Genomic DNA, 24,712 nt, shown 5'->3' with positions numbered 1-24,712 from the left:
AAATTCTCGCCCCATACATACAAGCAGCGCCAGCCGTACACGACACGTTCGTCCGTTTGACCATGCCAGCAGTGCGCTAACAAGGTAAGCATCCGAGCTTCTCCTAATGGGTTGGGTCCGAGACTCACTCGCCGCGTCGAAGACTCCAGATGCCATGGGTGTCGCAGATCGCCTCGGACCCTCCGGGAGACTCTTTGCCAGATCGGAAAGCGCTTCGCGCTTTCGCCCACTTGCTTGCCTTTATCTACATATTTATTCATTCGCTATTATCGCTCATTACAAATACTACCTCTAATCAATCGATTTTAAGTGTCATTCCTGCATCTCCATTTAGGCTCAATCTCTGTGCAAACACACAGTGATACTCAAAGATTGAGATTCGCTAGCGAAGCGAGGAACGAGTGTAGCGTTAGAATAGGGTCTTTGAGCGAACGAGTGGTGCGGCACGTGCCGTTTTCTCTTCTTACCACCACCTCGTTCGCCACACAGAAGGAGTTCATTAGCTCCTTCCTCATTTTTCACCCACCCTCCACTCCCAAAACTTTAGCATTTTGACTGGCAACATAGTCTTTCGGATGGCCCGAGTGCATCCGCAAGACGGGCCCACCCGCCCGTCGCAGATCGCCTCGGACCCTCCGGGAGACTCTTTGCCAGATCGGAAAGCGCTTCGCGCTTTCGCCCACTTGCTTGCCTTTATCTACATATTTATTCATTCGCTATTATCGCTCATTACAAATACTACCTCTAATCAATCGATTTTAAGTGTCATTCCTGCATCTCCATTTAGGCTCAATCTCTGTGCAAACACACAGTGATACTCAAAGACTAAATCAGCGTGAAGATAACGCCGTACACAATGCGATAGACTTGTAGTGGGTGACTTCCCGTAACATAAATTCGCCAGATTTAAATAAATCGACGAGATCTAGGGTCTTTTGCCGGGATGCCGAGTCTTGTAAGGGTTCGACTTTGATGGAGGCCCTGGTTGGCACCCAGTTATAAACCTTAATCTATTCAGAGGGTACAGACCCCTCGAATAGATTTCAAACACTGGAATCAACCCTGCCATCATGACACCTTTCCTTCCTGGGTACGTTTTCTTCCCACCTAGCTTAGTCAGCTCTACCTCATCCTCTCTACTCTCCTACGGCTGAGGGCAGTCTGCTCTCTCGTTATAATTTGAAGCCATTACAGAGTTTATTAGTAGTGCCAACGTCCTCTGGTTCCAAAATTTCCTCTCCGAAGCTGTTTTTCCTTCCACAAACAATCTTCTCAGCACATAACTCACAGAACCACAGCATGTTCAGCTCAAGTTGACATTTTCTCGGCTTCATTCATTGTGTGTCCTACTTTCTGGCTGATATGATTGAGCATTAACTATAATACACCCATCCATGGGCCTGTGTGTCCTCAAAACAGCTCAGATGAGAGGGAAGTAAGTTTATTCATGTCAGGTGAATAAATCTAATCAGTTGGCGTTACGGTTTATTTGCTTGATTAAATCGCAAGCCAGGGTACCCATTTCAAACTCCGATAAGGGTCAGATTTATTCGTTTATATAGATTTATGTTACGGGAAGTCACCCAGTATTCACGGTAACACTAAATATACAGCGTAACTAATAGAAACTGTCCAATTATTTGTAGAAACACTATTTTATTATAAGCCTTGATGCCGTTTTGTGGGGGATTCATCTCGAGAAGCTGATTGGATCGATATCGATCTTTTTCGGGATTCTCTTGTGGATGACTCCACCATCGCAACCTCTTCTTCCACGTAGATGTCCGCAGCGCAGGCACATTGTGGGATGGATAATCAAATGAAAATGAGGTTTGTGTCGGTGTAGCGGAAGGGGAAGCTGAATTGGTAAGTGGCGAGTTACTTCTACTGAATCTCGGTTCTTGGAAAGAGTTGATGAATGTCGTTCCAGGTTGTGATTGAATGGGAGTAGCAATGTCGAGACGAGCAGCATTGTTTTGATCTTGAACATCCCTGCAAATCACACTCCCCCGGTGTCTTTGATAGTGAATTGTAGATTTATGTTTTGTAAGCGGGAGGTATCTGTTGCAAAGATCGCATTGTACAAGTAATGTGCTGGTTCCGATTTCTTGGAAGATAGCGTAGTTGACGGAAGCACCTGACGGCATCTGGAATTGCACCGTCTCAGAGGGAGTTTTGGGTAAAGCGGTATAAATCTTTGTTTCTCGGCGGCTCATGGTGTCGATATATTTGATAAACCTTTTGTTCTGGGGTGTCTGCAGCAGGGAATGCTGTCTTGCGTGGTATTTATACGGATTCTTCTCAATGCTGCGCCCGTTATTGATTCTACATGTTTTGACTACGGCGCAGCTACTACGAAGCGCAGCAAGTTACTAGTCCTACTTGTTTTGACTCACAGTGGTATGCTACAGTGGGTAGGAACGCGAGGAGCAATGAGCAATCAACCAGGTTTTGCGGCGAGTGATATTGAAGTGAAGCTGGCTTGATTTAGTCTTACCTGCCTGATATATTGGACCCTGGATTCAACTCCTTTGGGACTTTGATGGGACAAGACGAAGGGAGTCGTTTTCTCGGGATCTTCCGCTCGCAGCCCCTTGCTTATGTCTGCCGAGTTGTTCAGTTACTTGATGGAGAGATGGAGATATGCGTCCGCTGCAGGCGGAGGAAAAACGCACGATGCAATTGCTAGGGCAATACATTTTGAACGTGCAGATCACTTCGCCATTGATCATCCAAGGGGTGAGACGCGTGGGCGCTAGAAGGTGCCATAAGCGAAACATCTACAGCTTCGAAGGCTGAAGCTATGCAAGCGACGGAAACAAAACCCCGTCGTGAGTCATCCCGGAGATGCGTAAAAGGATATTTCTTACAAAATGGTCTGCGGTTGACAGCTTTCATGCTTGGTGGTAAGAATCCGGGAAGGTCGGAAGCCTGTGCAGGGTGCCAAACGAACGACATGAATGAAGATAATTGTCAGTATAGGGTAAATGAATCGTTCAACACTGAGGCGATTATCACCCAGTTATCACCGTTGTGAGGGTCGCGGATAGTATCCCAGTTCATAATGAAATTCAGTAACGGCAAGGCCATCGCATCGATACAAGAATTCGCAGCAACACACAACACTAAAGAAAACACGGGGGGATACTGTGGGGTACAAAGATCTGATAAGCGACCAGCCAGATTGATGTAAGGCAAGAGACATACATAAGCGATTTTATACAACCTTCTCTCTCACAGTTAGCAAGCCACGTTGGCTCTGTTAATCTTTCATCTGAACATCGTGATCGTCTTCAGTATCATCTTCCTCGAGCTCCTCTTTTCCCTTGAACCCGGCTTTGGCGAGGGCCTCTTTGGAGGTGTAGTCGACCCTAACACCACGAGTGCGCCGGCCCTGCGGAAGGATGACCGATGGGTCTATCTCTTCGAGAGCGTCTTCGTCCTGAATATGTATTAGCATTGATCTAGATCAGGGAGGGAGGCGCGAGAAAAGAACGCGCGACGTGTTATGTACCTCATCATCATCCTCTTCTTCGTCCGAGCCGCCTTGCTCTTCTTCCTCTTCCTCCTCTTCGTCTTCGTCCATGGGATGATCAACTTTCGCCTTTGCTTTGCCTTTGCTCGATGGTGACGCGTTGGCGTGGCTAGATTTATTCCTGGCAACGCCCAACGCGTCAGCACAGAGTGTGGTGCATAGGAACAAGACTTTACTTGTTGCCAGACGGGCTTGTTACATTGGACGACATGGCGACGATGTGGTTTTGGTTCAAGAGCGCGATGAATGGTGTTGTTTGAGGTTGTTGTACAGAAGAGTCGTCACGTTTAATTTGTCACGTCACGTTCACTCAATCATTTGTGCTCTGCCTCGACCCCTGTTTTGAATACTTAATCGCTACATTCCAACCCTTTCCCCATGTTGCAGTTCTTCAATAAATCCAGTGAGTTGTCGTAACTAAAATTCCAGTGAAACGGAGACGATACCGCCGAGTTAGATCTGACAAAACCACAGTGGGATATATTTCTGATGTCCGGAGATTAGGACACATGGCATTGGCGCTAGCATCAATCTGGCACGCTCGGGCAACCTCCCGATTGCCACTGACACTTTCAAGTTTCAACGCATGGCTGACATCGCATTTCATTTGAAAGAGAAGCGCCAGTTCCTGATTATGATTGTTCTTCTTCCCTCTTTTCCGAAATGCTCGAGACTGTGAAGAAGGACTTCACTTATGACCGCCGTGGTTCGGAGCCATCCACGTCCACTCTCTCATCGTCGCTCTCCTCTCGTTTCTCTGCATCGGTTCGGCTTCCATATCGCCGCCGACGGGGAGGAGTTGTAGATGACAATCACCCAGGACACGAAAAGCTCTCCTTACTATCTCTCTCTCTCTCTTCGCCGTCTTTCCTAGAGTCCGTCGTCAAGGACAATCGCTCGGACAAACCAGTGTACACCATTCAGACATCCGAGTGCACTACTTCTGTCATTCGAACGGACGCACATAATGCTTCAGTCAATGTTGCGTGTATAAAGTGGCCGAAAACGCTCCCGACGAGAGTCAAAGGGAAGGAAGCGACGAGCGGTGTGCTGTTACAGATGAAGGGTACGTGGTGGAATGATGGAGACAACTTTTTGAGGCCGCCAACACAACTGAGGTCACTAACACTCTTTTCTTGTTGACGAGGCTCTCACTATCCCTCTCTAACAGCTCCGGCCGCAAGTTCAATATCCCCAACTACTCACACCACATGCAATGGAAACGACGGCGTAACGGCTCGTACTGGGTTCGTCTTATACCCCCATCCTCATACTGGCGCTCACTAATTTATTTTTACAGTGCACCACCCCCTCCGTAAAAGGTCCCATCGCAACCCTAGACGCTGCCTCCCCTTCCTCTCCCCCAAAGATCACCATATTCGAAACATTACACGACAAACATGACTCACGTTCCGTCCACATCCACCAGGGCGTCTCCATCGTCTTGCTAGACTATATAATAACCTCGGCACTTTTATTGGTGACAGACGTCCAGGAGTGGATGGTGGTGCGAAAGTACGATGAAGAGCTGCCCACTGATAAAGATAATGGACGTGCAGGTTTGGAGACAGGACTGAGCGACTCACAGTGGCGGAAGGTCATGTTTGGGGTGCCTTTGTACCCCACATTGACGGACGATGCTGAGGTCCCTCCCACACCAGTTTCGAAGGACAACCACAGTCACTTGAGATCAGAGCTATCTCTCTCGGACGAAGACGACGACGACTCGGAAGGTCCCACCCGCCCCCCAAGTCCTTCGGCAGAGTCGATGTATTCACCATTATCAGACCCCTCGGCCCCGTCGCACACATACATCGACCCACTATTTTATTCCAAAAACCGCCCACCTATACCCACAATTCCTCTCCAACATACCCAGTCTTTTCATAATGCTAGACATGTTCCTACTTCGAGGCCATCCACGCCCTCATCTCCTTCCAGCTCTCGGCTACTACCACTCTCCACTGGGCAGAGTACTTATACGAGCCCATCCCTCTTCCCAAACAAAGGCGCCATTCAACATACAAACGAAGATCCTGCGTCCGCTACTACCCAGACGCTCCCAGCTGAGGCCTCGCCGCTTTACCCACACGCGCCAAGTCAAACAACAACAACAATAGGCGCGAGACCACTTCCCCGACCTCCCCGACGGGCGGCGAATCCTGACACGATCGATGAAAATGACGTTGACATTCGTGCGATGACCCTGAAGCGCGCGCAAAGTCATGCGGATATGCTCTCTCCAGCCATAGCCGTACACAGAACGACAACGACCACACGCACACAACGCTCATTACCACCCACCCCCGGCTCACTCTCCCCTTCCCCGCTTTCTCCTTCCACACCCTCTACCCAAACCCACTTGACGCCAGCCCCGCACACACCCATTACACAAGACTCGCATCGCCAACGGCCGCCACTTACTAAAGGCTCTGCGGAGGATTTGACGCGGTGGGTGCACCTCCTTACGAGCAGCAATGCAAGGGACTTGCCGCCTGAGCCGTTGCCCCAGACGGCGGTGTTTGATGTGCCCCCTCCGGCGTATGATAGCATTGCGTTTGATAGAAGGAGGAGTGCAGGTGGGGGGTAGGGGTGTTGGGCTGATACCCATCTGTACGCGCCTTTTCTGACCGCGCAGAAGTGAAGTTTCTCTTGCATGATCCTTTTCGTTTTTTCATCTTTCTCGGTTCACAGGCGATTGGATCGCAGCATATTCAAATAAATGTATCACTAGGTTAATCGTGCAATCTCTTATTCTCTACAAGTTGAACTTTTCTTTTTATTCATTCATCCTACATAGTTTATCCTTGCATTTTTACTCCCTTTAAAGACTTTGTACGTTGTCAAGAACCGCGTTCACTTACATTATACCATGACGTACAACCTTCCTTTAACTCAAACACGTAGGACATATGCACATGTACGCATGAATGCATGATCGTTGAAGACTTGAACATCTGAACTATGAGTGTGTACCAAGTTTTCGACTGGCTTAGACACTGCCGAATAGAATCAACGCAGTGTGATATATGGCTCTTCGTGTAGATCAGTGTCATTAGCGTAGTAGTCGCTGGATGTTATTCTCTATTCAACGAACAAAGAGAAAAAGTGAATTAGAGGCTGATACAAAAGAATAGATCTGTTGGCGTACTGGGCAGTAAAGCGGGTAAAGACATCAAGTCCAGCGAATTAGTAGCCGGGCTCGTGTTTGTTGGGGTACGTCTTATTGGGGAGACGTGCAGCCTCAGTTTTCGGGACTTTCACGAGTATCTAATCGCCTCATGATCTTTTTTGCCTTCGTTTTTGCCATGGATCAAGACTTACGACTGTAAAGCTCTCCCCAAGCGTAATCAACGTCCTTCGAAGCCTCCTGATAGATATTTTTGTGTTCTCTTCCAGGCTCATAAACACCATAGCCAGCCAATTGACCCACCCGTTTATGAGGCAGCCTCAATGGTCACTGGCACCGCGATGACCTGCAAATAGTTGACGACGCCTAGGCCGAAGGCGTCCTGACAAGCCAGAATGATTCGAGACTTGCGTCGAGGTTCCCTAATCGCACATCGCCATTTCATGAACCTGTTGAAAATTGAAGGTTAGACTGGAAGATGGGCGTATTTCGAAATAATACTACCGGACGCTATGAAGTCCGAATATCGCAGACTCGCAAGCGCGGTGACCCATCGTGGCGTTTGAATGAGACCTTCGGTACTTGAGGTGCGACTTTTGCCAACCGTGACCGCGAGGACTTGTAGATCTCCTAGACGTCGTTCAGCTTGCCTCTTCCATATGTTTTCGTCGTGTCCCGCGACGTATTGGAACCTTTTCGGGCGAGTTCTTCCCGTGCATAAGTAGAATCTGCGCGCTGCCTTTGGCGCCGCTTGGAGTTGGTTTTTTGGAGGCGACCGTGGAAAAGGCTGAGATAGCAGATGATCGGAAGATCGGGCCGGAACTTCAACGACGCTCAATAAATGAGCACGACGTCCAAAATGTTCTTCCCTCTTTACTTGCCCTCCTTTTCTCCCATAATATCCACCCATCATGAGCCCAATTGCTGAGAATGGGACCCCACAGAGGGTATTCATTGTTGTCATGGTTCGTTTTTGCTCAGACTTCACATTATCCCAACTCACTACATACCCCTAACTAACATATGCATACCTACACAGGGCGTATGCGGCACGGGAAAATCTACACTCGGATCCGCACTTGCCAAATCGCTAGGGTTCCCATACGTCGAAGGAGATGACCTGCACCCACAAAGCAATGTCGAGAAGATGGCAAGTGGGACGCCGTTAACTGATGCGGATCGGGAGCCGTGGTTGGCTTTGGTTAGAAGGACGGCAGAGGATATGACGGCGCAGAAGCAGAACGGAGTGGAGAAGAAGGACGGACAGAAGGTGGAGGAAACAAGCGGGAAAACGGGGGTCGTGATCAGCTGTTCAGCCTTGAAGAAGTACTATCGGGAAATATTGAGGGGGAACCCATCTCCTTCTTCTCCTTCGGAACGCAAACTCTCCACTTCCAATGCCGATACGCTATCGACGTACTTCGTATTCATCAACGGCTCTCGCTCCATCCTCCTCGAACGTATGGAAAAACGACCAGGGCATTTCATGAAAGCTGGAATGCTGGACAGCCAACTTGGGACGTTGGAGAGCCCGGAGGGCGAGGATGGGGTGGTCGTCGTTTCTGTGGAGGATAGCACGGAGGAGCAGGTTAGGCAGGCGAGTGAGGCGTTGAGGAATGTAGTTGGCGTTCCTAAATTGTAGATTGTAGTTCGCCGATAAAAGACACGTCAACAGGTCGGTTGTTGAATATCTATATCATCACGACTATCTTATACATAGCCAACAGGTATTCAGAACCATCACAAGCATCTTTCCAGAAGGTCTGCCCCGTTCCCCTCTAACAGAAGAGAAATAGGCTTACCGTCTACCTTTTCATCTTGTGTGAACAGGTTATTCGTGGAGACTGGAGTGCTAGAGCCGGGCGAGTCCCAGAGCACTGGCAAAGTCCAATACGTTCAAGTGGAAAAACTAGACACCACCCAAATGCCACCTTCGGTTTGTATTGTCCTGCTCGCAACGCAATGTAAATTCCACTCACGTCTGCAGAGTGTTCAGTTTTCTTGACGGAGAACCGGAGGGATGCGTCAACGGCGCCGCAGGCGGACAACGTATCGAGTCTCGAATTTGCTCACATACACGTGTGCCAAGCAAAAGGTCGACAACTTTGAAGCTATGCAAGTGACGGAAACAACGTCGTCATGGTTCATGCCAGACTTCAAGATTGAGCGCTGAGCTTGGGGCCTTGAGGCCTCCTCGCCTTTCTTTCCAACAACTCCACTTTCATCTTCTCATTCACCTCGACGGCTTCCCCCTTCACCACCACCATGTTTCCTCTGCCTCAATTCGCACTCGCCCTCCTCTTCTTCCCTCTTACAGCCCTCGCAGACCCTATCCACATTCCACTCACTCGTCGCTCCTCAGGGAATCGTGATATCAACTATTATGCCTCTGCAGCGAAGCATCTGCAGGCCAAGTACAACATACCGGGGAGCTTCTCCTCAGCTCACGGAAAGAGGGCGAGCTCTGAATCAATACAGACCATCAACCTCGTAAGAATCTTGTTCCGTTTCCATATATCTTAGCGAATTTACCGTTTTTCCAGCTATCAGATTCGGTTTATCTTGCACCTGTGAGCGTAGGAACACCGTAAGTCAATCTGATAACGTCGCGCGCACCTGTCAGGCGGCCCGGGTGCCTCTAGTGGCCCTCTTGGGCGCCAAAGAATATAAATCACGTTTTCCCCCTCATTCTTCAGATAGAGCTGGGAGTACGCTACGGCCAATTTTTTTCTATGTCATAGTTCAGGTCGAATAAGTACTCAATTGTTATCCTGTTCAACAGACCACAGACATTCAATGTCATCCTCGACACAGGATCATCCGACCTTTGGGTCGCAGACACATCATGCAACGCATGCAATTCTACGACACCGCTATTCAACCCCTCGAAATCCTCGTCAATCACTTCATCGTATACCAATGTCACTATCTCTTATACATCGAGCAACGTGTCTGGAACACTAGCACAAGATGTGGTCTCCATGGGCAATTTCAGCGTTCAAAACCAAACACTTTGCATGTTCACTCCCTCTATGAGTTCAATTTGTCAAATGCTTACTTTCTTACGTTGACCAGTGACCGTTGACCGCGTCCCGGATGACTTTTCCCCACTTGGCCTTTCAGTATCGGGAATCATGGGTCTTGCGTTTTCCGCCATTGCTGCCACGAACTCGACTCCATTTTGGCAGGCGTTAGGAAGTCAACTGGCTGCCCCTGAGATGGCTTTCTATCTTACTCGATTCCAGGATGATGTGAATGCCAAGGATGAGGAACCAGGAGGTGTGTTCACCCTCGGAGGAACAAATTCGACGCTCTATACTGGTGATATTGAATTCCTCAATATGACTTTGATTTTTGGTACACCAACCTTTTGGCTTCTCACCATGCCTGGTCAGTGTCATAGGAAAACATCCAATTTGAGCTAACGTCGTTTAATCCGTGTAGCCATCACCGTGCAAGGTCGGTCCGTTCAAATCACGACAGGCAACGCCGCTCCAGTGGTCATTGACACTGGCACTACTGTTATCGGTGGTCCAACCGCTGACGTCAATGCCATTTGGGCCGCCGTTCCGGGCTCAGCCCCTTTCGTGAGCTACCCAGGATTCTTCACTTTCCGTCAGTGACAATTCTTTCTTCGCTTTTCAATTTTGTAATCCTACTATGCCCAGCGTGCTCTACCTCGCTTCAAGTGACACTTTCCTTCGGGGGCAAGGCTTGGCCGATAAGTGAGGCCGACATGAACCTTGGCCAGATTTCGAATGGAAGCACGCGATGCGTCGGAGCCATCATCGATCTCAACCTCGCTAGTAACATTTCTTCTAGCTCGAGTCATTACTGGGTTGTTGGGGATACTTTTTTGGTTTGTTGACTCCTTTCGAATGGCACAACGTATGAGGCTGAATTCCCTCCTTGTCGCCTTGCAGAAGAACGTGTATTCTGTCTTCCGTGCTGATCCTCCTTCAATTGGGTTCGCGCAACTTTCTAGTGTGGCGGGTGGATCAGGTGAGAGAGACTGCAGTCTGGCCTTCCCGGTGACCTCATTGTTACTCCTCCCCCTCCCAGGCGCTCCAAACGGCAGTACGTCCTCACCCCCAACCACGGGCTCTAGAAGCAGCAGCATACCCTCACCGACAACCACCGGAAGCAAAAGTCTTGGCAAAAGTACTTTCCCTCCTAATCTCTGTCTATCTATTTCTGACGTGTCGTTTCACTACAGATGGCGGATCATCAGCCAAAATCACATTGCCTGTCTTGATGACCACGGCAACGATGGCTGTCCTCATGTGCTTGCTGTAATTCATAAATTCTCGATGTCCTCGCACACATTCAATGTGAGGGTGTTATGAACTCATTGCTGCTGACATTGTATCAGTATTTATTCATACAAGTGGACTATGGTCGATAACTGCGGTTTTGTGGATTCATAATTCAACCATTATTGACAATATTACTTATATCGCTTGTCGGCTAGATGCTTGCATACATATGATAAATGGTAGATTATGGCTCATGCTGGAATGCCGTACAGGCTTTAGTTTTAATTGGGCGTCTTTTTGGTTCCTGGCGTAGGGCTCCTCGCCTTTCTTTCCGCTGACAACTCCATTCTCATCTTCTCATTCACCTCGGCGGCCGCTCCCCTCTTCACCACCATGTTTTCCCTCCCTCAATTCATACTCGCCGTCCTGGTCTTCTCTCCCACTGCCCTCGCAGACCCCATCCACGTTCCACTCACTCGTCGCTCCTCAGGCAACCGTGATATCAACTATTATATTTCTGCAGCGAAGCATCTGCAGGCCAAGTACAACATTACGGGGAAATCCTCCTCACCTCACGGAAAGAGGGCGCCAAGTTCTGCATCAATACCGATCCTCAACCTGGTATAAACCTCAATCCGTTGCCACATATCCCAGCGAATTTACCGTCTTTCAAGCAAGGAGATTTGATTTATCTTGCACCCGTGAGCATAGGAACACCGTAAGTCAATTGATGCACGTGGAATATTTGTAGGGTACTCTCGGGGACTTCTAGTAGACCTCTTGGGCGTCAAAAAATTAAAATCATATCTTCGCCGTCGTTTGAGGTTCTACAGATCGCGTTGGGACTTGGGAGTACGAGACTAAGTGCAAAGTTGTTGACGAATGTTGTCCTGTTCAACAGACCACAATCATTCAACGTTATCCTCGACACAGGATCATCCGACCTTTGGGTTGCAGACACGTTATGCACCTCCTGCAGTTCTGGGGCACCGTTATTCGACCCCTCAAAATCCAAATCAATCACTTCAGCGAATGTCGGTCTCAGGATCCGTTATGGATCTGGGACTGTGGGTGGAATAATAGCGCAAGATGTGGTCTCCATGGGCAAGTTTAGCGTCCAAAAGCAAACAATTTGCATGTTAACTTTCTCTATGATCTCAATTTGTTAGATGCTTATTCTCTTATGTTGACCAGTGGCCGTTGACCGCCTCACGGATGGCCTTCTCGCGGGTTCAGCATCAGGACTCATGGGTCTCGCATTTCCTGCCCTTGCTAGCACGGCCTCAACTCCGTTCTGGCAGGCTTTAGGAAGCCAGCTGTCTGCCTCTGAGATGGCCTTCTATCTTACACGGTTCAACGATGATATCAATGCCAAGGACGAAGAACCAGGAGGTGTGTTTACCCTCGGAGGAATAAATTCAACGCTCTTTACTGGTGATATTGAGTTCCTCGATATGCCTTCGGGTACACCAACCTTTTGGCTTCTCACCGTGTCTGGTTAGTGTCTTAGGAAAACAAGCAAACCGAGCTAACGTCGTCTGACCCGTGTAGCGATCACCGTGCAAGGACAATCTGTTCAAATCACGACAGGCCGGGCTGCTGTAGCGTCCATTGACACTGGCACCAGCCTTATCGGTGGTCCAACTGCTGATGTCGATGCTATTTGGGCAGCCGTTCCGGGCTCAGCCCCTTATGCGAAACAGCAAGGATTCTTCACTTTCCGTGAGTGACAATTCTTTCTTCTTTTTGAAAAAGTCTGTAATTCCTACTATCCCCAGCGTGCTCTACCTCGGTTCAAGTGACCCTTTCCTTCGGGGGCAAGGCGTGGCCGATAAATGCGACCGACATGAGCCTTGGCCAGATTTCGATTGGAAGCTCACAATGCCTTGGAGCCATCTTTGACCTCGGCCTCGGCAGCGACATTCCTTCTGGCTCGGGTAATCCCTCCTGGCTTATTGGGGATACCTTTTTGGTTTGTTGATTCCTTTCGCATGGCAGATCGTATGCTGATTTTCGCCTTGCAGAAGAATGTGTATTCTGTCTTCCGTGCTGACCCTCCTTCTATTGGGTTCGCGCAGCTTTCTAGTTTGGCTGGCGGATCAGGTGAGAGAGTGTAGTCGAGCCTTCTCTGTGACCTCGTCTTTACTCTTCCCCTTCCAGGCGCTCCAAGCGGTAATGGTTCCTCAACGACAACCACGGGCTTTGGAAGCAGCAGTGCGTTTCCCCCTACTATCTGCGTATCTTTTTCTGACGTTTCAATTCGCTGCAGATGGCAGATCATCAACCATAATTACTTTGCCTGCCATGATGACCACCGCAATGATGGCTGTCCTTATGTGCTTGCTGTAATCCAAGAATTCTCGATGTCTTTTCACGCATTGAATGTGAAGGTTTATACGCCCACTATTGCTAAAATTGTATTAGTATGTATAAATACCAACGGACTATGGGCTGGGATGTCGTCGAACTTTCATAACTGTGCTTTTTGTATTAATTTAGTGACTTTGATTATTGTTGAGCTGTAGGAACAGGGAAGGAAGCATGGCACTTACCATTATATGTCATACGTATTAAAGGTGATGGGTGTCTGTAAAAAAATCAAAGTTGAGTACGTTTGACGTGAAATTACGAGTTGTAGTTTAAGTGGCTTTGGTAGAGATAAGATAACGGGAATTGCCGAGTGGGCGACGCGTGTGCTTAGCTTTGAGACGACGCGTCAGTTCGTCACTCTTCAAATCTCTTCATTTCAAGATGGTGTGTATAGGAAATTGCTGCTGGTTTATCATGAATCTGACTACCGATTAGGCCAGGCGATATGATAGTAAGCTCTACTATCACCCTATATCCAACCAACCAACCACCTAATCAAAATCATATAAGGCCGAACAACCATCTTCTCACCAGAAGGTGTGTCCCCTTCCATCTCTCTTTCTCTCTTCGACCATTAATCCACATTCTAATCACCCCACAGGTCGGCTATACCAAAGTACGCATCCCCCATTACCCTGCCTACTCATGAGCTAACACATTCTTGCGCAAAAGTCGAATATGCAATGGAAGCCATCTCGCACGCCGGTACCGTCCTCGGTGTCCTAGCAAAAGACGGGGTAGTTCTCGCAGCTGAGAAGAAAGTAACAGGAAAACTGCTTGATCTGTCTAGTGCGAAAGATGGGGGGTACGGTGGGAGTGGAGAGAAGATTTATTTGCTCAATTCGTGTGTTCTGCCTTTCTCGTCTTCTTTGTCATTCAATTGGACGAACTGTTTATAGGAACGTGATAGGCGGTGTAGCAGGCCTAACGGCTGATGCGAACTCACTCATCAATTTCGCGAGGACGGCGGCGCAGAGTCATTTGTTGACGTACAATGAGGACATCCCAGTTGAGTTGCTCGCGCAAAGGCTATGTGATATGAAGCAGGGGTATACTCAGTTCGGTGGTACGCACGTCTCTCCTTCCTTCCTTTTTCCTTTCCTGGCATCTTGTCCCCTCCCATTCCTCCTTGTCTTTCTATCGAAATGCCCAACCACCCACCCATTTATAGGTCTCCGCCCATTCGGCGTCTCCCTGCTCTACGCAGGCTATGATCCGCATTACCACTTCCAGCTCTACCACTCCGACCCGTCGGGTAACTACTCAGGCTGGAAAGCAACCTGCATCGGCGCGAACAACGGCACGGCGCAGAGCCTGCTCAAGCAGGAGTATAAAGACGACATTGAGGTGAAGGACGCCATTGGCCTGGTGTTAAGGACGATGAGCAAAACGATGGATAGTACGACGCTGGGCAGCGAGAAGTGTGAGTGTCTTTTTTTTTTGTTGGTTTTGGCTTTGGACATGAGTTGATGACTGACGATGGCGTAGTGGAGTTTGCAGTGTTGACGTTGGATGAGGTGACGAAGCAGCCCAAGGCGAAGATATACAAGCCTGCGGAGATCAATGCGCTGTTGCTTGCGGAGGGGTTGGAGATGAAAGCTTGAATGGGGATTTTTTGTATTTCTACGAGCTACTTATGCTCAATTCATCGTTGCATGGGATACCATTTGGTTAAGAGCCATGAGTAATTCAACACGGCGGGAAGTCCTGAGGGTCAAACTCTGATCATACCTCCCCGCCTCGAAATTGAGAATCACCATCTTCTACACACATCTTTTCTTCCGAACCGTTCATCACCCACTCCTCTGACGATGATTTAACCAGCCCTAGTTATGTAGAGGCACGAGCTTCAGCACAAACAACCTGAGTCATTCATGTATTGACCCCTCGCGGCGGGCCACACTTTCACCACCACACCACGGCACAACGCCAGACCCACCCCGAATGATCAAAGCACTCCAACCTACAAAGGTCCAATCAGATAACGTTCTCCTTTGAATCCAAAGGGTATGACATCCTCCACAATGGCCGACACCAAGACCCAGGTCATCCAAACATACGAAGGGCACCCAACCTACTCTTGTTTGAAGTGCGCTGCTGTTATCGTACGCGTTTCATACCTCCCTTTTACAGCGTCTGCTCATGTTTATGTGAAATTGCATAGACACTACAAGATGAACTTATAAGTAAAGCCTTTTCAGGTCGGGATGGACGGGGGTTGTGCGTCTTGCCGCCATTCGTAAACTCTGTGGTCTGCTGACGGAGAGGGTGGGCTAGTTTAATGCAATCAGCGGTGAACGTCAAGCTTGGACGAAGGGAGGACCGGTCGTTGTTGTACGTCCCCCCTTCCATTCCCCTTCACTGTAATTCATCCGCTGATATCCTTATACAACGTAGGACGGGCGTGCACACGGTAGCTGACGTGTTTTGCCTAGGATGTAATGAACGGTTGGGATGGTATTATCATAAAGCTGCTGATCATATGCAGAAGTATAAGGAAGGTGAGTCGTATCATGTCGTTGGTATCGAAGTGGCACTTATCAAACTTGATGTAGGGAAATACCTCCTTGAGAGGGAGAAATTGGTCAAGGAGAATGCTTGGGTGTTGGATGAGTAGTTGTATCTTTTGTACCATTTTGATTTTCTGCGGGACTTTGCAATCTAACGCCTTGTTAACATGATTTTTAGATGAGCCAGAGCTACCTGAAGCTGATACGGGCTCCCAGAGCGAGGATATCGTCATGGAGATTATGATTATCAGTGCAATGACCTTTGGGTATCTGGTGCTTGAACTTAACCGTCCGACGTTCAAGCTGTCCTTCAGTTGCACGTTCAACACACTCTCATGCCAGAATTCCAGTATATTGAATTTAATCACATAATATTGAATGGAAACCTTGAACCCCCACGCAAGTCTAATCCCAAAAACTCGTCGAGAAATTGAAGTTCACAGCTGGGTTTCCGTTCAAACAAGGAAACTTCTCTCGGAACAGCCTCTCCGATTCGCGTAACTCGGCGCTCTCAGAGTCCGGATCTGCCGGAGGGGAGTAGAACAAAACAACATTGATTGAAACTGTGTGCAGTCGAGGAAAGCCACGAGATAACACGACATCCAGCTGTCCCCATTCATTTTGAATGGAAATCGGCAAGTAGTGCCAGCCTTCGGGCAGTGAGATCTCAAGGTCCAAAGTTTCCAGAACGTTGGGTTGAGGGAACATCTGGAGTTTCTCACATAGGCCTTGCAGAAGGGATTCACTGAATAGTTTGCCCTGTCCTCTCCAGTTCTTCAGCATCAAAAAGTGGCTGAAATCAGGCCAGTCGGTAGACTCGGTACCCGCCATAATTCCTCCACACGCGAACGTCTCCAATCCAGTTGCTTCTTTGCAGATATCCTCTATGACCTGCATCTCCTGTTTGGGATGATAGTAAGGGACGATGAGCGTCTCGAGTCTGTCGAATCTGATCAACGGATGGCCATCGCTGTCACGATAACGGAGAAGTGCCAATGCAAACGCGGTAGAGGATACAACTTCGAATGAGCGCAGTTGGGGAATGTTCATGGGTTGGGGCGAATGTGGTGACATCCTCGCTTGATCGTTGGGCTCTGGCTTTCCAGAGTCCTCCACGTAGTTGATCATCAAAGCCGAAAGATTGACGCAGGATCGAAATATTGTGACGGGAATCACAAAAGCCTCAATGGATAATTCTGTCAAGGAGGCGGAATGGATGCAATTCAGAATCGGCTGTTGAAGGGTGGCATGGAGGGAGTTCCACGATGTTATGCTTCCGCGGATGGACAGCTTCTCCACGAATGGTGTTTGTGTCAGAGTTTGGATGTTTTCATGCACAGCAGCCAGATCCTGAGTGTTCTGTTTTCCGGGGACCCACTCAGAAAGCCTGGGGTGAATGTGTAACACCAGCTTCCGAACATGTTGTCCAATGCTTGGATTGTGCCGAAAGACTCTTATAAACATTTTTGGGGTTGGTGAAATAACGAGTTTCACAGATCGGAAAAGACGTCGGTGGCATGAGTGATGAATTGCATGAGATGTTCCGGAAATGCGTGTTAGAGCGACGATATCATCCTGAAGATGGTCAATTATCAATTCAATGATCTCTGTTGGAAAGACCGGGGACTTGGGAAGGTGTTCAGAGTCCATTGTGGTCAGTGACTAGTGAGTACTAGTGAGTCTTTGGATTGCAAGATGATGTTGTATGTGTGATTGCCAAAGCTTGATTTGGACAAAGATCACGTCGCACCATACATAACTATCACCACCTCTTCACCACCACCACCGCTGTCCGTAATGAACCACGACACTGCACACGCAGGGCACAATATGCCCACAGGCGGCGGCGGCCCTCGCTGTTCAATGAACATGTTGTGGTCAGTCAGTCTCTCAGGCTGTATATCTCCCCTCCTTACTGACCCCTTCTTCCTCCCCAACTACAGGAACACAGACATAATCAACACATGCATCGTCTTCCGCTCCTGGCACATCCACACGCATACTCAATTCGTCCTCTCACTCCTCGCCATCGTCTTGCTGGGGGTTTTCTATGAGTACCTCCGTGTTGTGCAGCGCAGCTTGGATCGCCGTATCGCGCTGGGTCTCAATGCAGCCAAGGGGAAGATCAGAGTCCCGAGTAGGGGGAGCAGCCCTGGTGCGGAGGGCGCTGAGGGGTTGGAGGACTCGTTGCTTGGGGGACGGAATGGACGCGCGGTTAAGTCGGCTTTGAATGGGTAAGTTGGGTTTGAGCAGACTCCCACTCCCAGAGAGCGGACTGATAATACGTTTTTACACAGAACTCCGGTGGCTCCTGTGTCAAGGGCCCTCCGTGCGGCCTTGTATGGCGCCACCGTGTTCCTATCCTTCTTCCTCATGCTGGTGTTCATGACGTACAATGTGGGTCGTTCTTCTTTCTTTCTTCCCTATGTCTCTCAGCTAATGTTTGGTGGGCGTAGGCATATTTGATCATAGCCGTCGTCGTCGGCGCTGCCCTTGGTCATTATATTTTCGGCGCAACCATGAACGTTGATGCAATTCTTGTTGATACCCAGGGAGGCAAGGGCATGGCGTGCCATTAGCCCTCCTATCATGGACTCTTTCGCTACTATCTTGTAAATGATCTAAGTATGAGATGATAGTATTCCACTTGTTTTGAGAGCTCGGCCCTCTCAGATCACCTCATTGCCATTGTTGGTCACTTTATCTTCGGCTCTCAGTTGCTTTTCAACTGAACGCCATGAGGGCGTACCGTTAACATGATATCTTCCAATTTTTCTTGTTGGGTCGGTGAAACAGCAGATATAGCAAGATTGTGATAATTTCAAGGCGCACAAATTGAGTTGGCACTGAGTGAGTATGTCATCCGAATTCTTTTGCTCTTTCACTGCTCTAATGAAGGGTCTTATGTCGGAAAAATCCGTGATGCCTTATAATAGCAATGGATTACAAGGCTGGCGGGAGCTATTGTAGTCACGTTATAATGAATCACGTTGCGTGATAAGATCAATCACTAGCACTAGAGGTTGACTTCGTCAACAAAACCTCGCTTCTGTATTGTAAATACATTAGTAAGAGTTCTTAGTCCCTCAGCTTCACCCAGCGAAAAAATTTCCAAAATGTTTGAATTGAACTCGACCATTTTCCTTAACATAAACCTCATTTTTAATCTTATCCTTTTATTTTTTGTTTCTTCATGAGAACTCCGTTGGAGCATTGAAGTTGAATATCTAGGTTGTCGATGGAGGCCACTGCTCGTCGTCCGGCCTTCGGCCGACTCCTCGCAGCGGCAACGAGCAGTGTTATCAACTGTAAGCATATAGTGAAGTCATATTATTTGCACCATGTTTGTGGAAGAGTGAGATGTTTGTTCCAATCTTGAACAATATGACCTCCAGCAAGTCCTATTATTTGCGCCATGTTTGCGGAAGAGTGACATGTTTGTTCCAATCTTGAACAATATGACCTCCAGAAAGTCCTATTATTTGCGCCATGTTTGCGGAAGAGTGACATGTTTGGTTTGCTTAGAAATATGAAGCTGGGAGACCTAGCTAAAGCGAGGTGACTGCGTTCCGCCCCGATTTGTTTTTGGAGGGTAACATGAGTAAACACGACAATTTCAAGTCTTGTTTTGCATGGACTCTTCCGGGCATCCACATGTTGCTTTTGGCAGATATTACACCACTTTCTCATCTAATCTCAAGTAGAATGCCTCAGCTTTTTCTGTCAAGTAGTGGGGATGTTATCTTATTACTTTTGTGAAACAGAATCAGTTTTTCAATCTTTTTTTTTCATGACAGTGTGCAATTATATAGCATAACAATTTTCACAACGATTGAAAAAAAGAACGGTCCAAGAAAAGCTGCAGCTTGCAGGTCTCTACCACCACCCAAGCATGGACCAATCCAACGCGACGACTCAGCCTATATCCTTTGATCGTGACCAACCAAACCCTGCCTCAGGACACTTTGGAATGTCAACCCCTCTATGCATGGTGTCAGTTAACAAGCAATGTTCATCATGATTGTCAGAGCTGACCTCCTTATTCACCGCCAGTCCAAACCCACAAGGAATGATAGGCATGTCCCCGAACATGTTTTACCCTGCACAACATCAGGATGATGCAGCGGTGGAAATGTTTATGCCACATGGCCCACACACCTACAAGCGCAGCTGCATTGACAGCGAGGGGACCGTGGCTATGTACAACGGTGACCCGAACATGTTTGGGTCCTTCAAACAGAGTAACATGGGGATTTACAATATTAGTGGGCAAGTGACGCACCTGAGCCAGATGTTGACTGCACTGGTGGAAAGGGCAGATAGGGTTGATAACAGTGTTGCAGCACTCGAGCAAAAACACGATGCACAGCTTCAGTTGCTTCTGAAACGGATAACTGAACTTGAATTACAGGAGAAGGAAACTGAAGAAGAAACTGTGAAAGAAAAAGGAAAAGGGGGCACTGCCAGAAAATACACTCAACATCTCCAAACTATGTATACTATCATAGGCACACACAGCTGTACTGAATTCATGAAAATAGGCAAAGGTCCATGCCATGTACACAAACATGTTACATTACTTAGTCACAGCCTCAAAATCAAGGCATCACAGGGTCATACAACAGAGTCTTTAGCCTCCATTTCAACAACATTTCAGAAGCAACCACCAAAATTCCATTCAAACATGCTGCCACAACCCTTCCTTATCACAGCCAGCAAGGTCACCTCCCTCACGTTTGCTTGCAAAGTGCTCAAACTTCCTGCTTCACATGTTTTCTCCTGGAATGGTCATACAGACAATAACAACCCTGTTGGCTCATAGTGGAAAAAATAGGTGGCGTCAGTTGGGCATCAAGCTCTTGATCACTGGCATGAGATTCAGAACAGCCAAGTCACAGCATGTTTCAAGCAGTGTTGGCTTGACCCCTTTGACTTGGTCAATAACCAGGGTCAAGTCAATGGTCAGTCAATGATTGACCGGTCAGTCAAAAAAAGGTCAAAGGGGTCAATGTCATGCGGTTCAAAATTGATTGATTGAATTTATAATGTACCTCGGAGGCTTGAAAGAGGTCCTATGCGACACCACTGTACCTGTAGCAGCAGATGTAGAATTTTAAACTTGACATTGACATTTTCTGTCTGACCGCTGTATCTACATGCCACCCAAATCACCTCTCTGGGAGCATTTCTATGCCAATCAGACAAAATACAAGGGCAACAGTACTCACAACAACACATGGTGCAAGTATTGTGTCCAGGCACATATCTGCGCAAAGCAGGAGGCAGACCACAAAGCAGTTGAAAGGGGAGAGTGTCGCTTTGTGCGCTCAGAAAAGGACTTTTTAGAGGATGGTCAGTAGATATATCCTGTCAACTGCTTGGCCTTTCTATTTACATCATGCCATCAGGTTCTGTGTATCTAGCTGTGTACCCCAAAGTGGGGAAGATTGACACCCTCAAGTCCCACCTGTTAAAGGGCTGCGAGCACATACCTGCAGAAGTTAGAGCTGAGCTGGATCGAAGCCTTAAACGACCTACCCCAACAGTCACGCCGAATGCAAGCTTCTCCAAGGCTGTGCCCACCCAACCAGCAGACACAGAGAATGGCCGAGGTCCCAAGCAAAGGAAGGCGAGTGGGGAGCGGGATGTTTTCGAGAGTGACTTGGTTAATTGGTTCGTCGCATGTGGCATCCTGTGGAATGCCGCAAATAACCCACAAACTCGTGATTTCGCCACGAAATGGCTTCCGGATGATGTTGTTGTTCCAGATCGACATGTACTTAGTGGGCGCGTCTTGACCTCACAGGTTGCTAAAGTTGAGGATCACATCCGGGAGAAGGTGAAGGGGAAGTTGGCCACGGGGCAGTGCGATGGGTGGAAGAACATTGCAAAAACATCTGTGGTTACGACGGTGATGAGTGTCGAGAATGAGGTAAGTTCATTGAACTTCTCACCTGGCTAGTAGTTACTCCCGTCATAGCCTTATCTCGTCCGTACACACGACATGACTGGTGAACCAAAAACGGGGGTTCGTCTCCTTGAGCTGGTACTGGACGATATCAACTATATGAAAACAAAGTATGGCATGGACCTCATTGCCTGGTGTACCAATGATGGCCCTGATGGCAAAAAGATGTGGCGGCTACTGGGTGTGATGCTTCTGTGGATGATCATTATTGTCTGTTGGGCCCACCAGATCAATCTCATTGTCGGGGATTTCTTGGGATCAAAGGAACCATACTTGAAGTGTATCAAGGAGGGCCTAGAGATCATAAAGTGGTTCAACGCGCACAGTGCAGCATTAGCACTGTTGAACGATGAACAGAGATTTATGTACAAAGGGAAGTGGTGGGCCCTGATACTCCCTGTCATCACGCGATGGACTGCCCATTATCTATCTGTTTCTCGGCTTCTCAAAGTCAAATCCGCAATACGATCCTGCAGCCTTCGCCACGAGGAGACCCTTCACAACTGCGCCGGAAAGGAGGCTAAACTAAAACTTGCAGCCTGTGCTATCCTGGACACGGTTGCCAACGATGTGTTCTGGGCAAACCTAGCAAAGTTAGTCAATATGCTTCAACATTGGTTGCTTCAACTCACCAGCTGTCTAGAGTCAAAGCACTCCTCGAGCCCCTTGCCATCACATCAAACATTATGCAAGCGTCCCACACCCGCCTAGATCATGTTCTTCTCACTCTCGCAAACCTCTTCCGCATCTACAGCAAAGCCGAAATTGATGGTCCATCATGTGCGAAAATACTGGGAAGTATCGAGAAGAGGTGGGCAAAGGCAGACCAAGATGTCTTCATCGCCGCCACCTTTCTCAACCCATATATCCGAAAAGCATGCTTCAATCCAGCTGTACTCACCGAATCTTCTTTGTATAACCTCATCGAGCGGCTGTTCGAAAAAAGGGTGACCTAGCATTGTTGAGGGCATTCACAGACTATGCAAAGGGAGCTGGCAAGTTCTCGGATGAGGAGATGAACCTGAATCAGATGACAGCTATGCACTTACAGGAGGTGAGGCCAATCATTCGTGTTTGTGCGTCCCAGACCACTGACTGTGCACTTGAAGAAGAAGCCCCTAGATCTTGTATTCATCTGGAAACACATTGATACGCAACCTGATGACGAGTTACCAGCAGGCCGTAATGCACTCACCAGACTTGCAATCCGGCTGCTTAGTGTTGTCGCAAACTCGGCAGGCTGTGAGCGATCCTTCAGTATCTTCGGCAACATTCATACAAAAACTTGCAACAAACTTGGGATGGAAACAGTGCACAAGACAGGTGTTCTGAAGATGGACATTTGGCGTTGCCACGTCGAAGAAGGCTGAGTTCCCACATGGAAAAAGCAGCAGTTCTCAACGCTGGATCAACCCACCTCAGTGACAACACCTGTCAGTGTTGATCCTGAAGCTGATCCTATAGATTCCATTCAATTATTGATCAACGAGGCAGATCAAGACGACAATGATGACTTACCAAATGTTGAGGAACTGCTGGAATCAATCCAGCCAAGTTTCCCTGTTTGTATGCCTGCCCCAACACCCTCCACCTCCTCCAACCCACCCCAACGACAAGCCCACCGAAAAATCCCATTATCTGACCTATTTCTGTATCCAAGTACGACGGAAGGGGAATTGGAGAGAGGACTTGCTTTTTACTGGAAGGGCGGCATGAAGAATCTCGAAGCTGAGCTTGCAAGCTATGATGCAGAGCAGGCAATGGGTGGAGAAGGGGTGAATATGGATCCTGTTGATACAGTACATGGGTAGATAAGTACATTACTAATCGATATCACACATCGGCGTCAGATAGCCATGATATCCGATATCCCACGAAACACATTGACCCAGTCAGTCAAAGATATTGACTAACCCCCCCCTTGATTGACTGACCCTTTGACTGACTGGGTCTGACCCTGGTCAACGCCAACACTGGTTTCAAGGATCTGTTTGCCATCGAAAACATGTTTGAGTGTGCCTCATTTTCCCAGATTGGGAGTCTGTACTTCAAGAAGGGCAAGAGCCCTGAGCTGCGACAAGGGCCTCTGTTCCTTGATGTCTGGCTGCCCACTGAGAATTATATTGCAGAGATTGAATGCAGCTAGCAAGAAATATAGAATCAGTTCCATTGTCATTCAGTCTGAGCTGCAAGATGGAAGGGAGATGATCAATGCTGACCAGGGTCCCTGTCCTTTTATGATTCAGCAGTCTAATTTTTATGTGCATCTCATATCCCCTCTCTGTAGAGCCTGACATAAAGTCCTATCTGCTGGCAGGCACAGAATTGGAGTGTTCTTGGATCATGAAATGTGCACCTGCAAGGCAATCAGCTTGCCACCAACGTCAACCTTTATATAACACAGAAGAGGATTAAAAGCTCCTGGTATATTATATTCTAAAGTGATTTCTGACATCAAACCACCCACTGGCCTAGGCATGCCTACCCACTGGCTCCATGATATCAGTCTGAGGAATCTCCTTGCCCACTTGTTGGCCTGATCAATTGGCAACATGCCATTGCCACACCTTATTCCACACAAGTCCACCTTCAGTACAATAGCATCCCTCCCCATCATGCTGGAGCTTTCTAATCTCAGGTCTGACTTTACACAAGAGGAGCAAGAGGTGTACAAATGGGGGCTGGAGCTCTTCTTTTGTCAGAGGCCCTAAGAAAAACTGCTGATTTTTGGGTCTTCACATGGAAAGTGCAAGGCATCTATGCAGCCCTTTCTATCTCATCTGGGGAATTTGCCATATGAGGTTGGGCAGTCATGGACAGATATGTATTTCCCTGACAGACTCTCTTGGAGCTTTAAGAAAACTGGGATAGTGTGGCTCGAGAGGGTGTGCTGTATCTTGTGGTGTTTGCTGAGGCCAAGGTACAACAACACGAGAATATCAG

At 48.2% G+C, this 24,712-nt stretch overlaps 10 protein-coding genes across 10 annotated transcripts; 8 read left to right on the top strand and 2 right to left on the bottom strand.

Annotated features, from left to right (window-relative positions):
- Positions 1–3,050: 3,050 nt before the first annotated feature.
- On the bottom strand, positions 3,051–3,779 carry LACBIDRAFT_293231 (uncharacterized protein). The gene is made up of 4 exons (XM_001877544.1): positions 3,712–3,779; positions 3,515–3,656; positions 3,208–3,442; positions 3,051–3,147 (listed from the first exon to the last, which is right to left on the bottom strand). The coding sequence occupies exons 1-3, from the start codon at positions 3,744–3,746 to the stop codon at positions 3,263–3,265; spliced, it is 357 nt and encodes a 118-aa protein (XP_001877579.1). The 5' UTR covers positions 3,747–3,779; the 3' UTR covers positions 3,051–3,147; positions 3,208–3,262.
- A 419-nt stretch (positions 3,780–4,198) lies between these two features.
- On the top strand, positions 4,199–6,125 carry LACBIDRAFT_314162 (uncharacterized protein; the record flags this gene model as incomplete). Its single annotated transcript, XM_001877898.1, has 3 exons — positions 4,199–4,653; positions 4,707–4,782; positions 4,836–6,125. The coding sequence occupies 3 exons, from the start codon at positions 4,199–4,201 to the stop codon at positions 6,123–6,125; spliced, it is 1,821 nt and encodes a 606-aa protein (XP_001877933.1).
- Positions 6,126–7,576: 1,451 nt separating this feature from the next.
- LACBIDRAFT_314161 (uncharacterized protein) lies at positions 7,577–8,307 on the top strand (the record flags this gene model as incomplete). Its single annotated transcript, XM_001877897.1, has 2 exons — positions 7,577–7,630; positions 7,705–8,307. The coding sequence occupies 2 exons, from the start codon at positions 7,577–7,579 to the stop codon at positions 8,305–8,307; spliced, it is 657 nt and encodes a 218-aa protein (XP_001877932.1).
- Positions 8,308–8,930: 623 nt separating this feature from the next.
- On the top strand, positions 8,931–11,092 carry PR_A2 (aspartic peptidase A1; the record flags this gene model as incomplete). The annotated part of the gene is made up of 10 exons (XM_001877896.1): positions 8,931–9,155; positions 9,209–9,252; positions 9,448–9,701; positions 9,741–10,055; positions 10,110–10,280; positions 10,334–10,524; positions 10,589–10,667; positions 10,728–10,742; positions 10,897–10,957; positions 11,038–11,092. The coding sequence occupies 10 exons, from the start codon at positions 8,931–8,933 to the stop codon at positions 11,090–11,092; spliced, it is 1,410 nt and encodes a 469-aa protein (XP_001877931.1).
- A 2,580-nt stretch (positions 11,093–13,672) lies between these two features.
- On the top strand, positions 13,673–14,895 carry LACBIDRAFT_314157 (20S proteasome subunit; the record flags this gene model as incomplete). Its single annotated transcript, XM_001877895.1, has 8 exons — positions 13,673–13,675; positions 13,727–13,742; positions 13,802–13,828; positions 13,893–13,907; positions 13,964–14,135; positions 14,191–14,357; positions 14,463–14,714; positions 14,780–14,895. The coding sequence occupies 8 exons, from the start codon at positions 13,673–13,675 to the stop codon at positions 14,893–14,895; spliced, it is 768 nt and encodes a 255-aa protein (XP_001877930.1).
- A 420-nt stretch (positions 14,896–15,315) lies between these two features.
- Positions 15,316–15,908, top strand: LACBIDRAFT_246896 (uncharacterized protein; the record flags this gene model as incomplete). The annotated part of the gene is made up of 5 exons (XM_001877894.1): positions 15,316–15,396; positions 15,456–15,511; positions 15,569–15,625; positions 15,689–15,792; positions 15,847–15,908. 5 exons carry the CDS (start codon positions 15,316–15,318, stop codon positions 15,906–15,908), a joined length of 360 nt encoding a protein of 119 aa, XP_001877929.1.
- A 298-nt stretch (positions 15,909–16,206) lies between these two features.
- On the bottom strand, positions 16,207–17,451 carry LACBIDRAFT_324400 (uncharacterized protein; the record flags this gene model as incomplete). Its single annotated transcript, XM_001877543.1, has 1 exon — positions 16,207–17,451. The coding sequence occupies one exon, from the start codon at positions 17,449–17,451 to the stop codon at positions 16,207–16,209; it is 1,245 nt and encodes a 414-aa protein (XP_001877578.1).
- Positions 17,452–17,598: 147 nt separating this feature from the next.
- Positions 17,599–18,380, top strand: CTR-B (copper transporter; the record flags this gene model as incomplete). Its single annotated transcript, XM_001877893.1, has 4 exons — positions 17,599–17,678; positions 17,745–18,035; positions 18,099–18,198; positions 18,258–18,380. 4 exons carry the CDS (start codon positions 17,599–17,601, stop codon positions 18,378–18,380), a joined length of 594 nt encoding a protein of 197 aa, XP_001877928.1.
- A 1,313-nt stretch (positions 18,381–19,693) lies between these two features.
- Positions 19,694–20,623, top strand: LACBIDRAFT_324398 (uncharacterized protein; the record flags this gene model as incomplete). Its single annotated transcript, XM_001877892.1, has 2 exons — positions 19,694–19,794; positions 19,855–20,623. 2 exons carry the CDS (start codon positions 19,694–19,696, stop codon positions 20,621–20,623), a joined length of 870 nt encoding a protein of 289 aa, XP_001877927.1.
- A 334-nt stretch (positions 20,624–20,957) lies between these two features.
- On the top strand, positions 20,958–23,580 carry LACBIDRAFT_324397 (uncharacterized protein; the record flags this gene model as incomplete). The annotated part of the gene is made up of 7 exons (XM_001877891.1): positions 20,958–21,153; positions 21,210–21,733; positions 21,782–22,362; positions 22,413–22,549; positions 22,747–22,845; positions 22,949–23,011; positions 23,234–23,580. The coding sequence occupies 7 exons, from the start codon at positions 20,958–20,960 to the stop codon at positions 23,578–23,580; spliced, it is 1,947 nt and encodes a 648-aa protein (XP_001877926.1).
- Between the last annotated feature and the right edge of the window lie 1,132 nt (positions 23,581–24,712).

This window comes from Laccaria bicolor, genomic scaffold, assembly GCF_000143565.1.
Source record: "Laccaria bicolor S238N-H82 LACBIscaffold_5 genomic scaffold, whole genome shotgun sequence".
Classification (NCBI taxonomy): Eukaryota; Fungi; Basidiomycota; class Agaricomycetes; order Agaricales; family Hydnangiaceae; genus Laccaria; species Laccaria bicolor.
This window is presented reverse-complemented; position numbering and strand designations above follow the sequence as displayed.

Bases quoted from the DNA above. Each gene is read 5' to 3' on its own strand.
- LACBIDRAFT_293231 (XM_001877544.1), bottom strand. From the start codon at position 3,746: ATGTCGTCCAATGTAACAAGCCCGTCTGGCAACAA. The intron at 3,657-3,711 runs GTAAAGTCTTGT...GGGCGTTGCCAG, and splicing joins ACAAGCCCGTCTGGCAACAA to GAATAAATCTAGCCACGCCA. The intron at 3,443-3,514 runs GTACATAACACG...ATACATATTCAG, and splicing joins AAGAAGAGGATGATGATGAG to GACGAAGACGCTCTCGAAGA.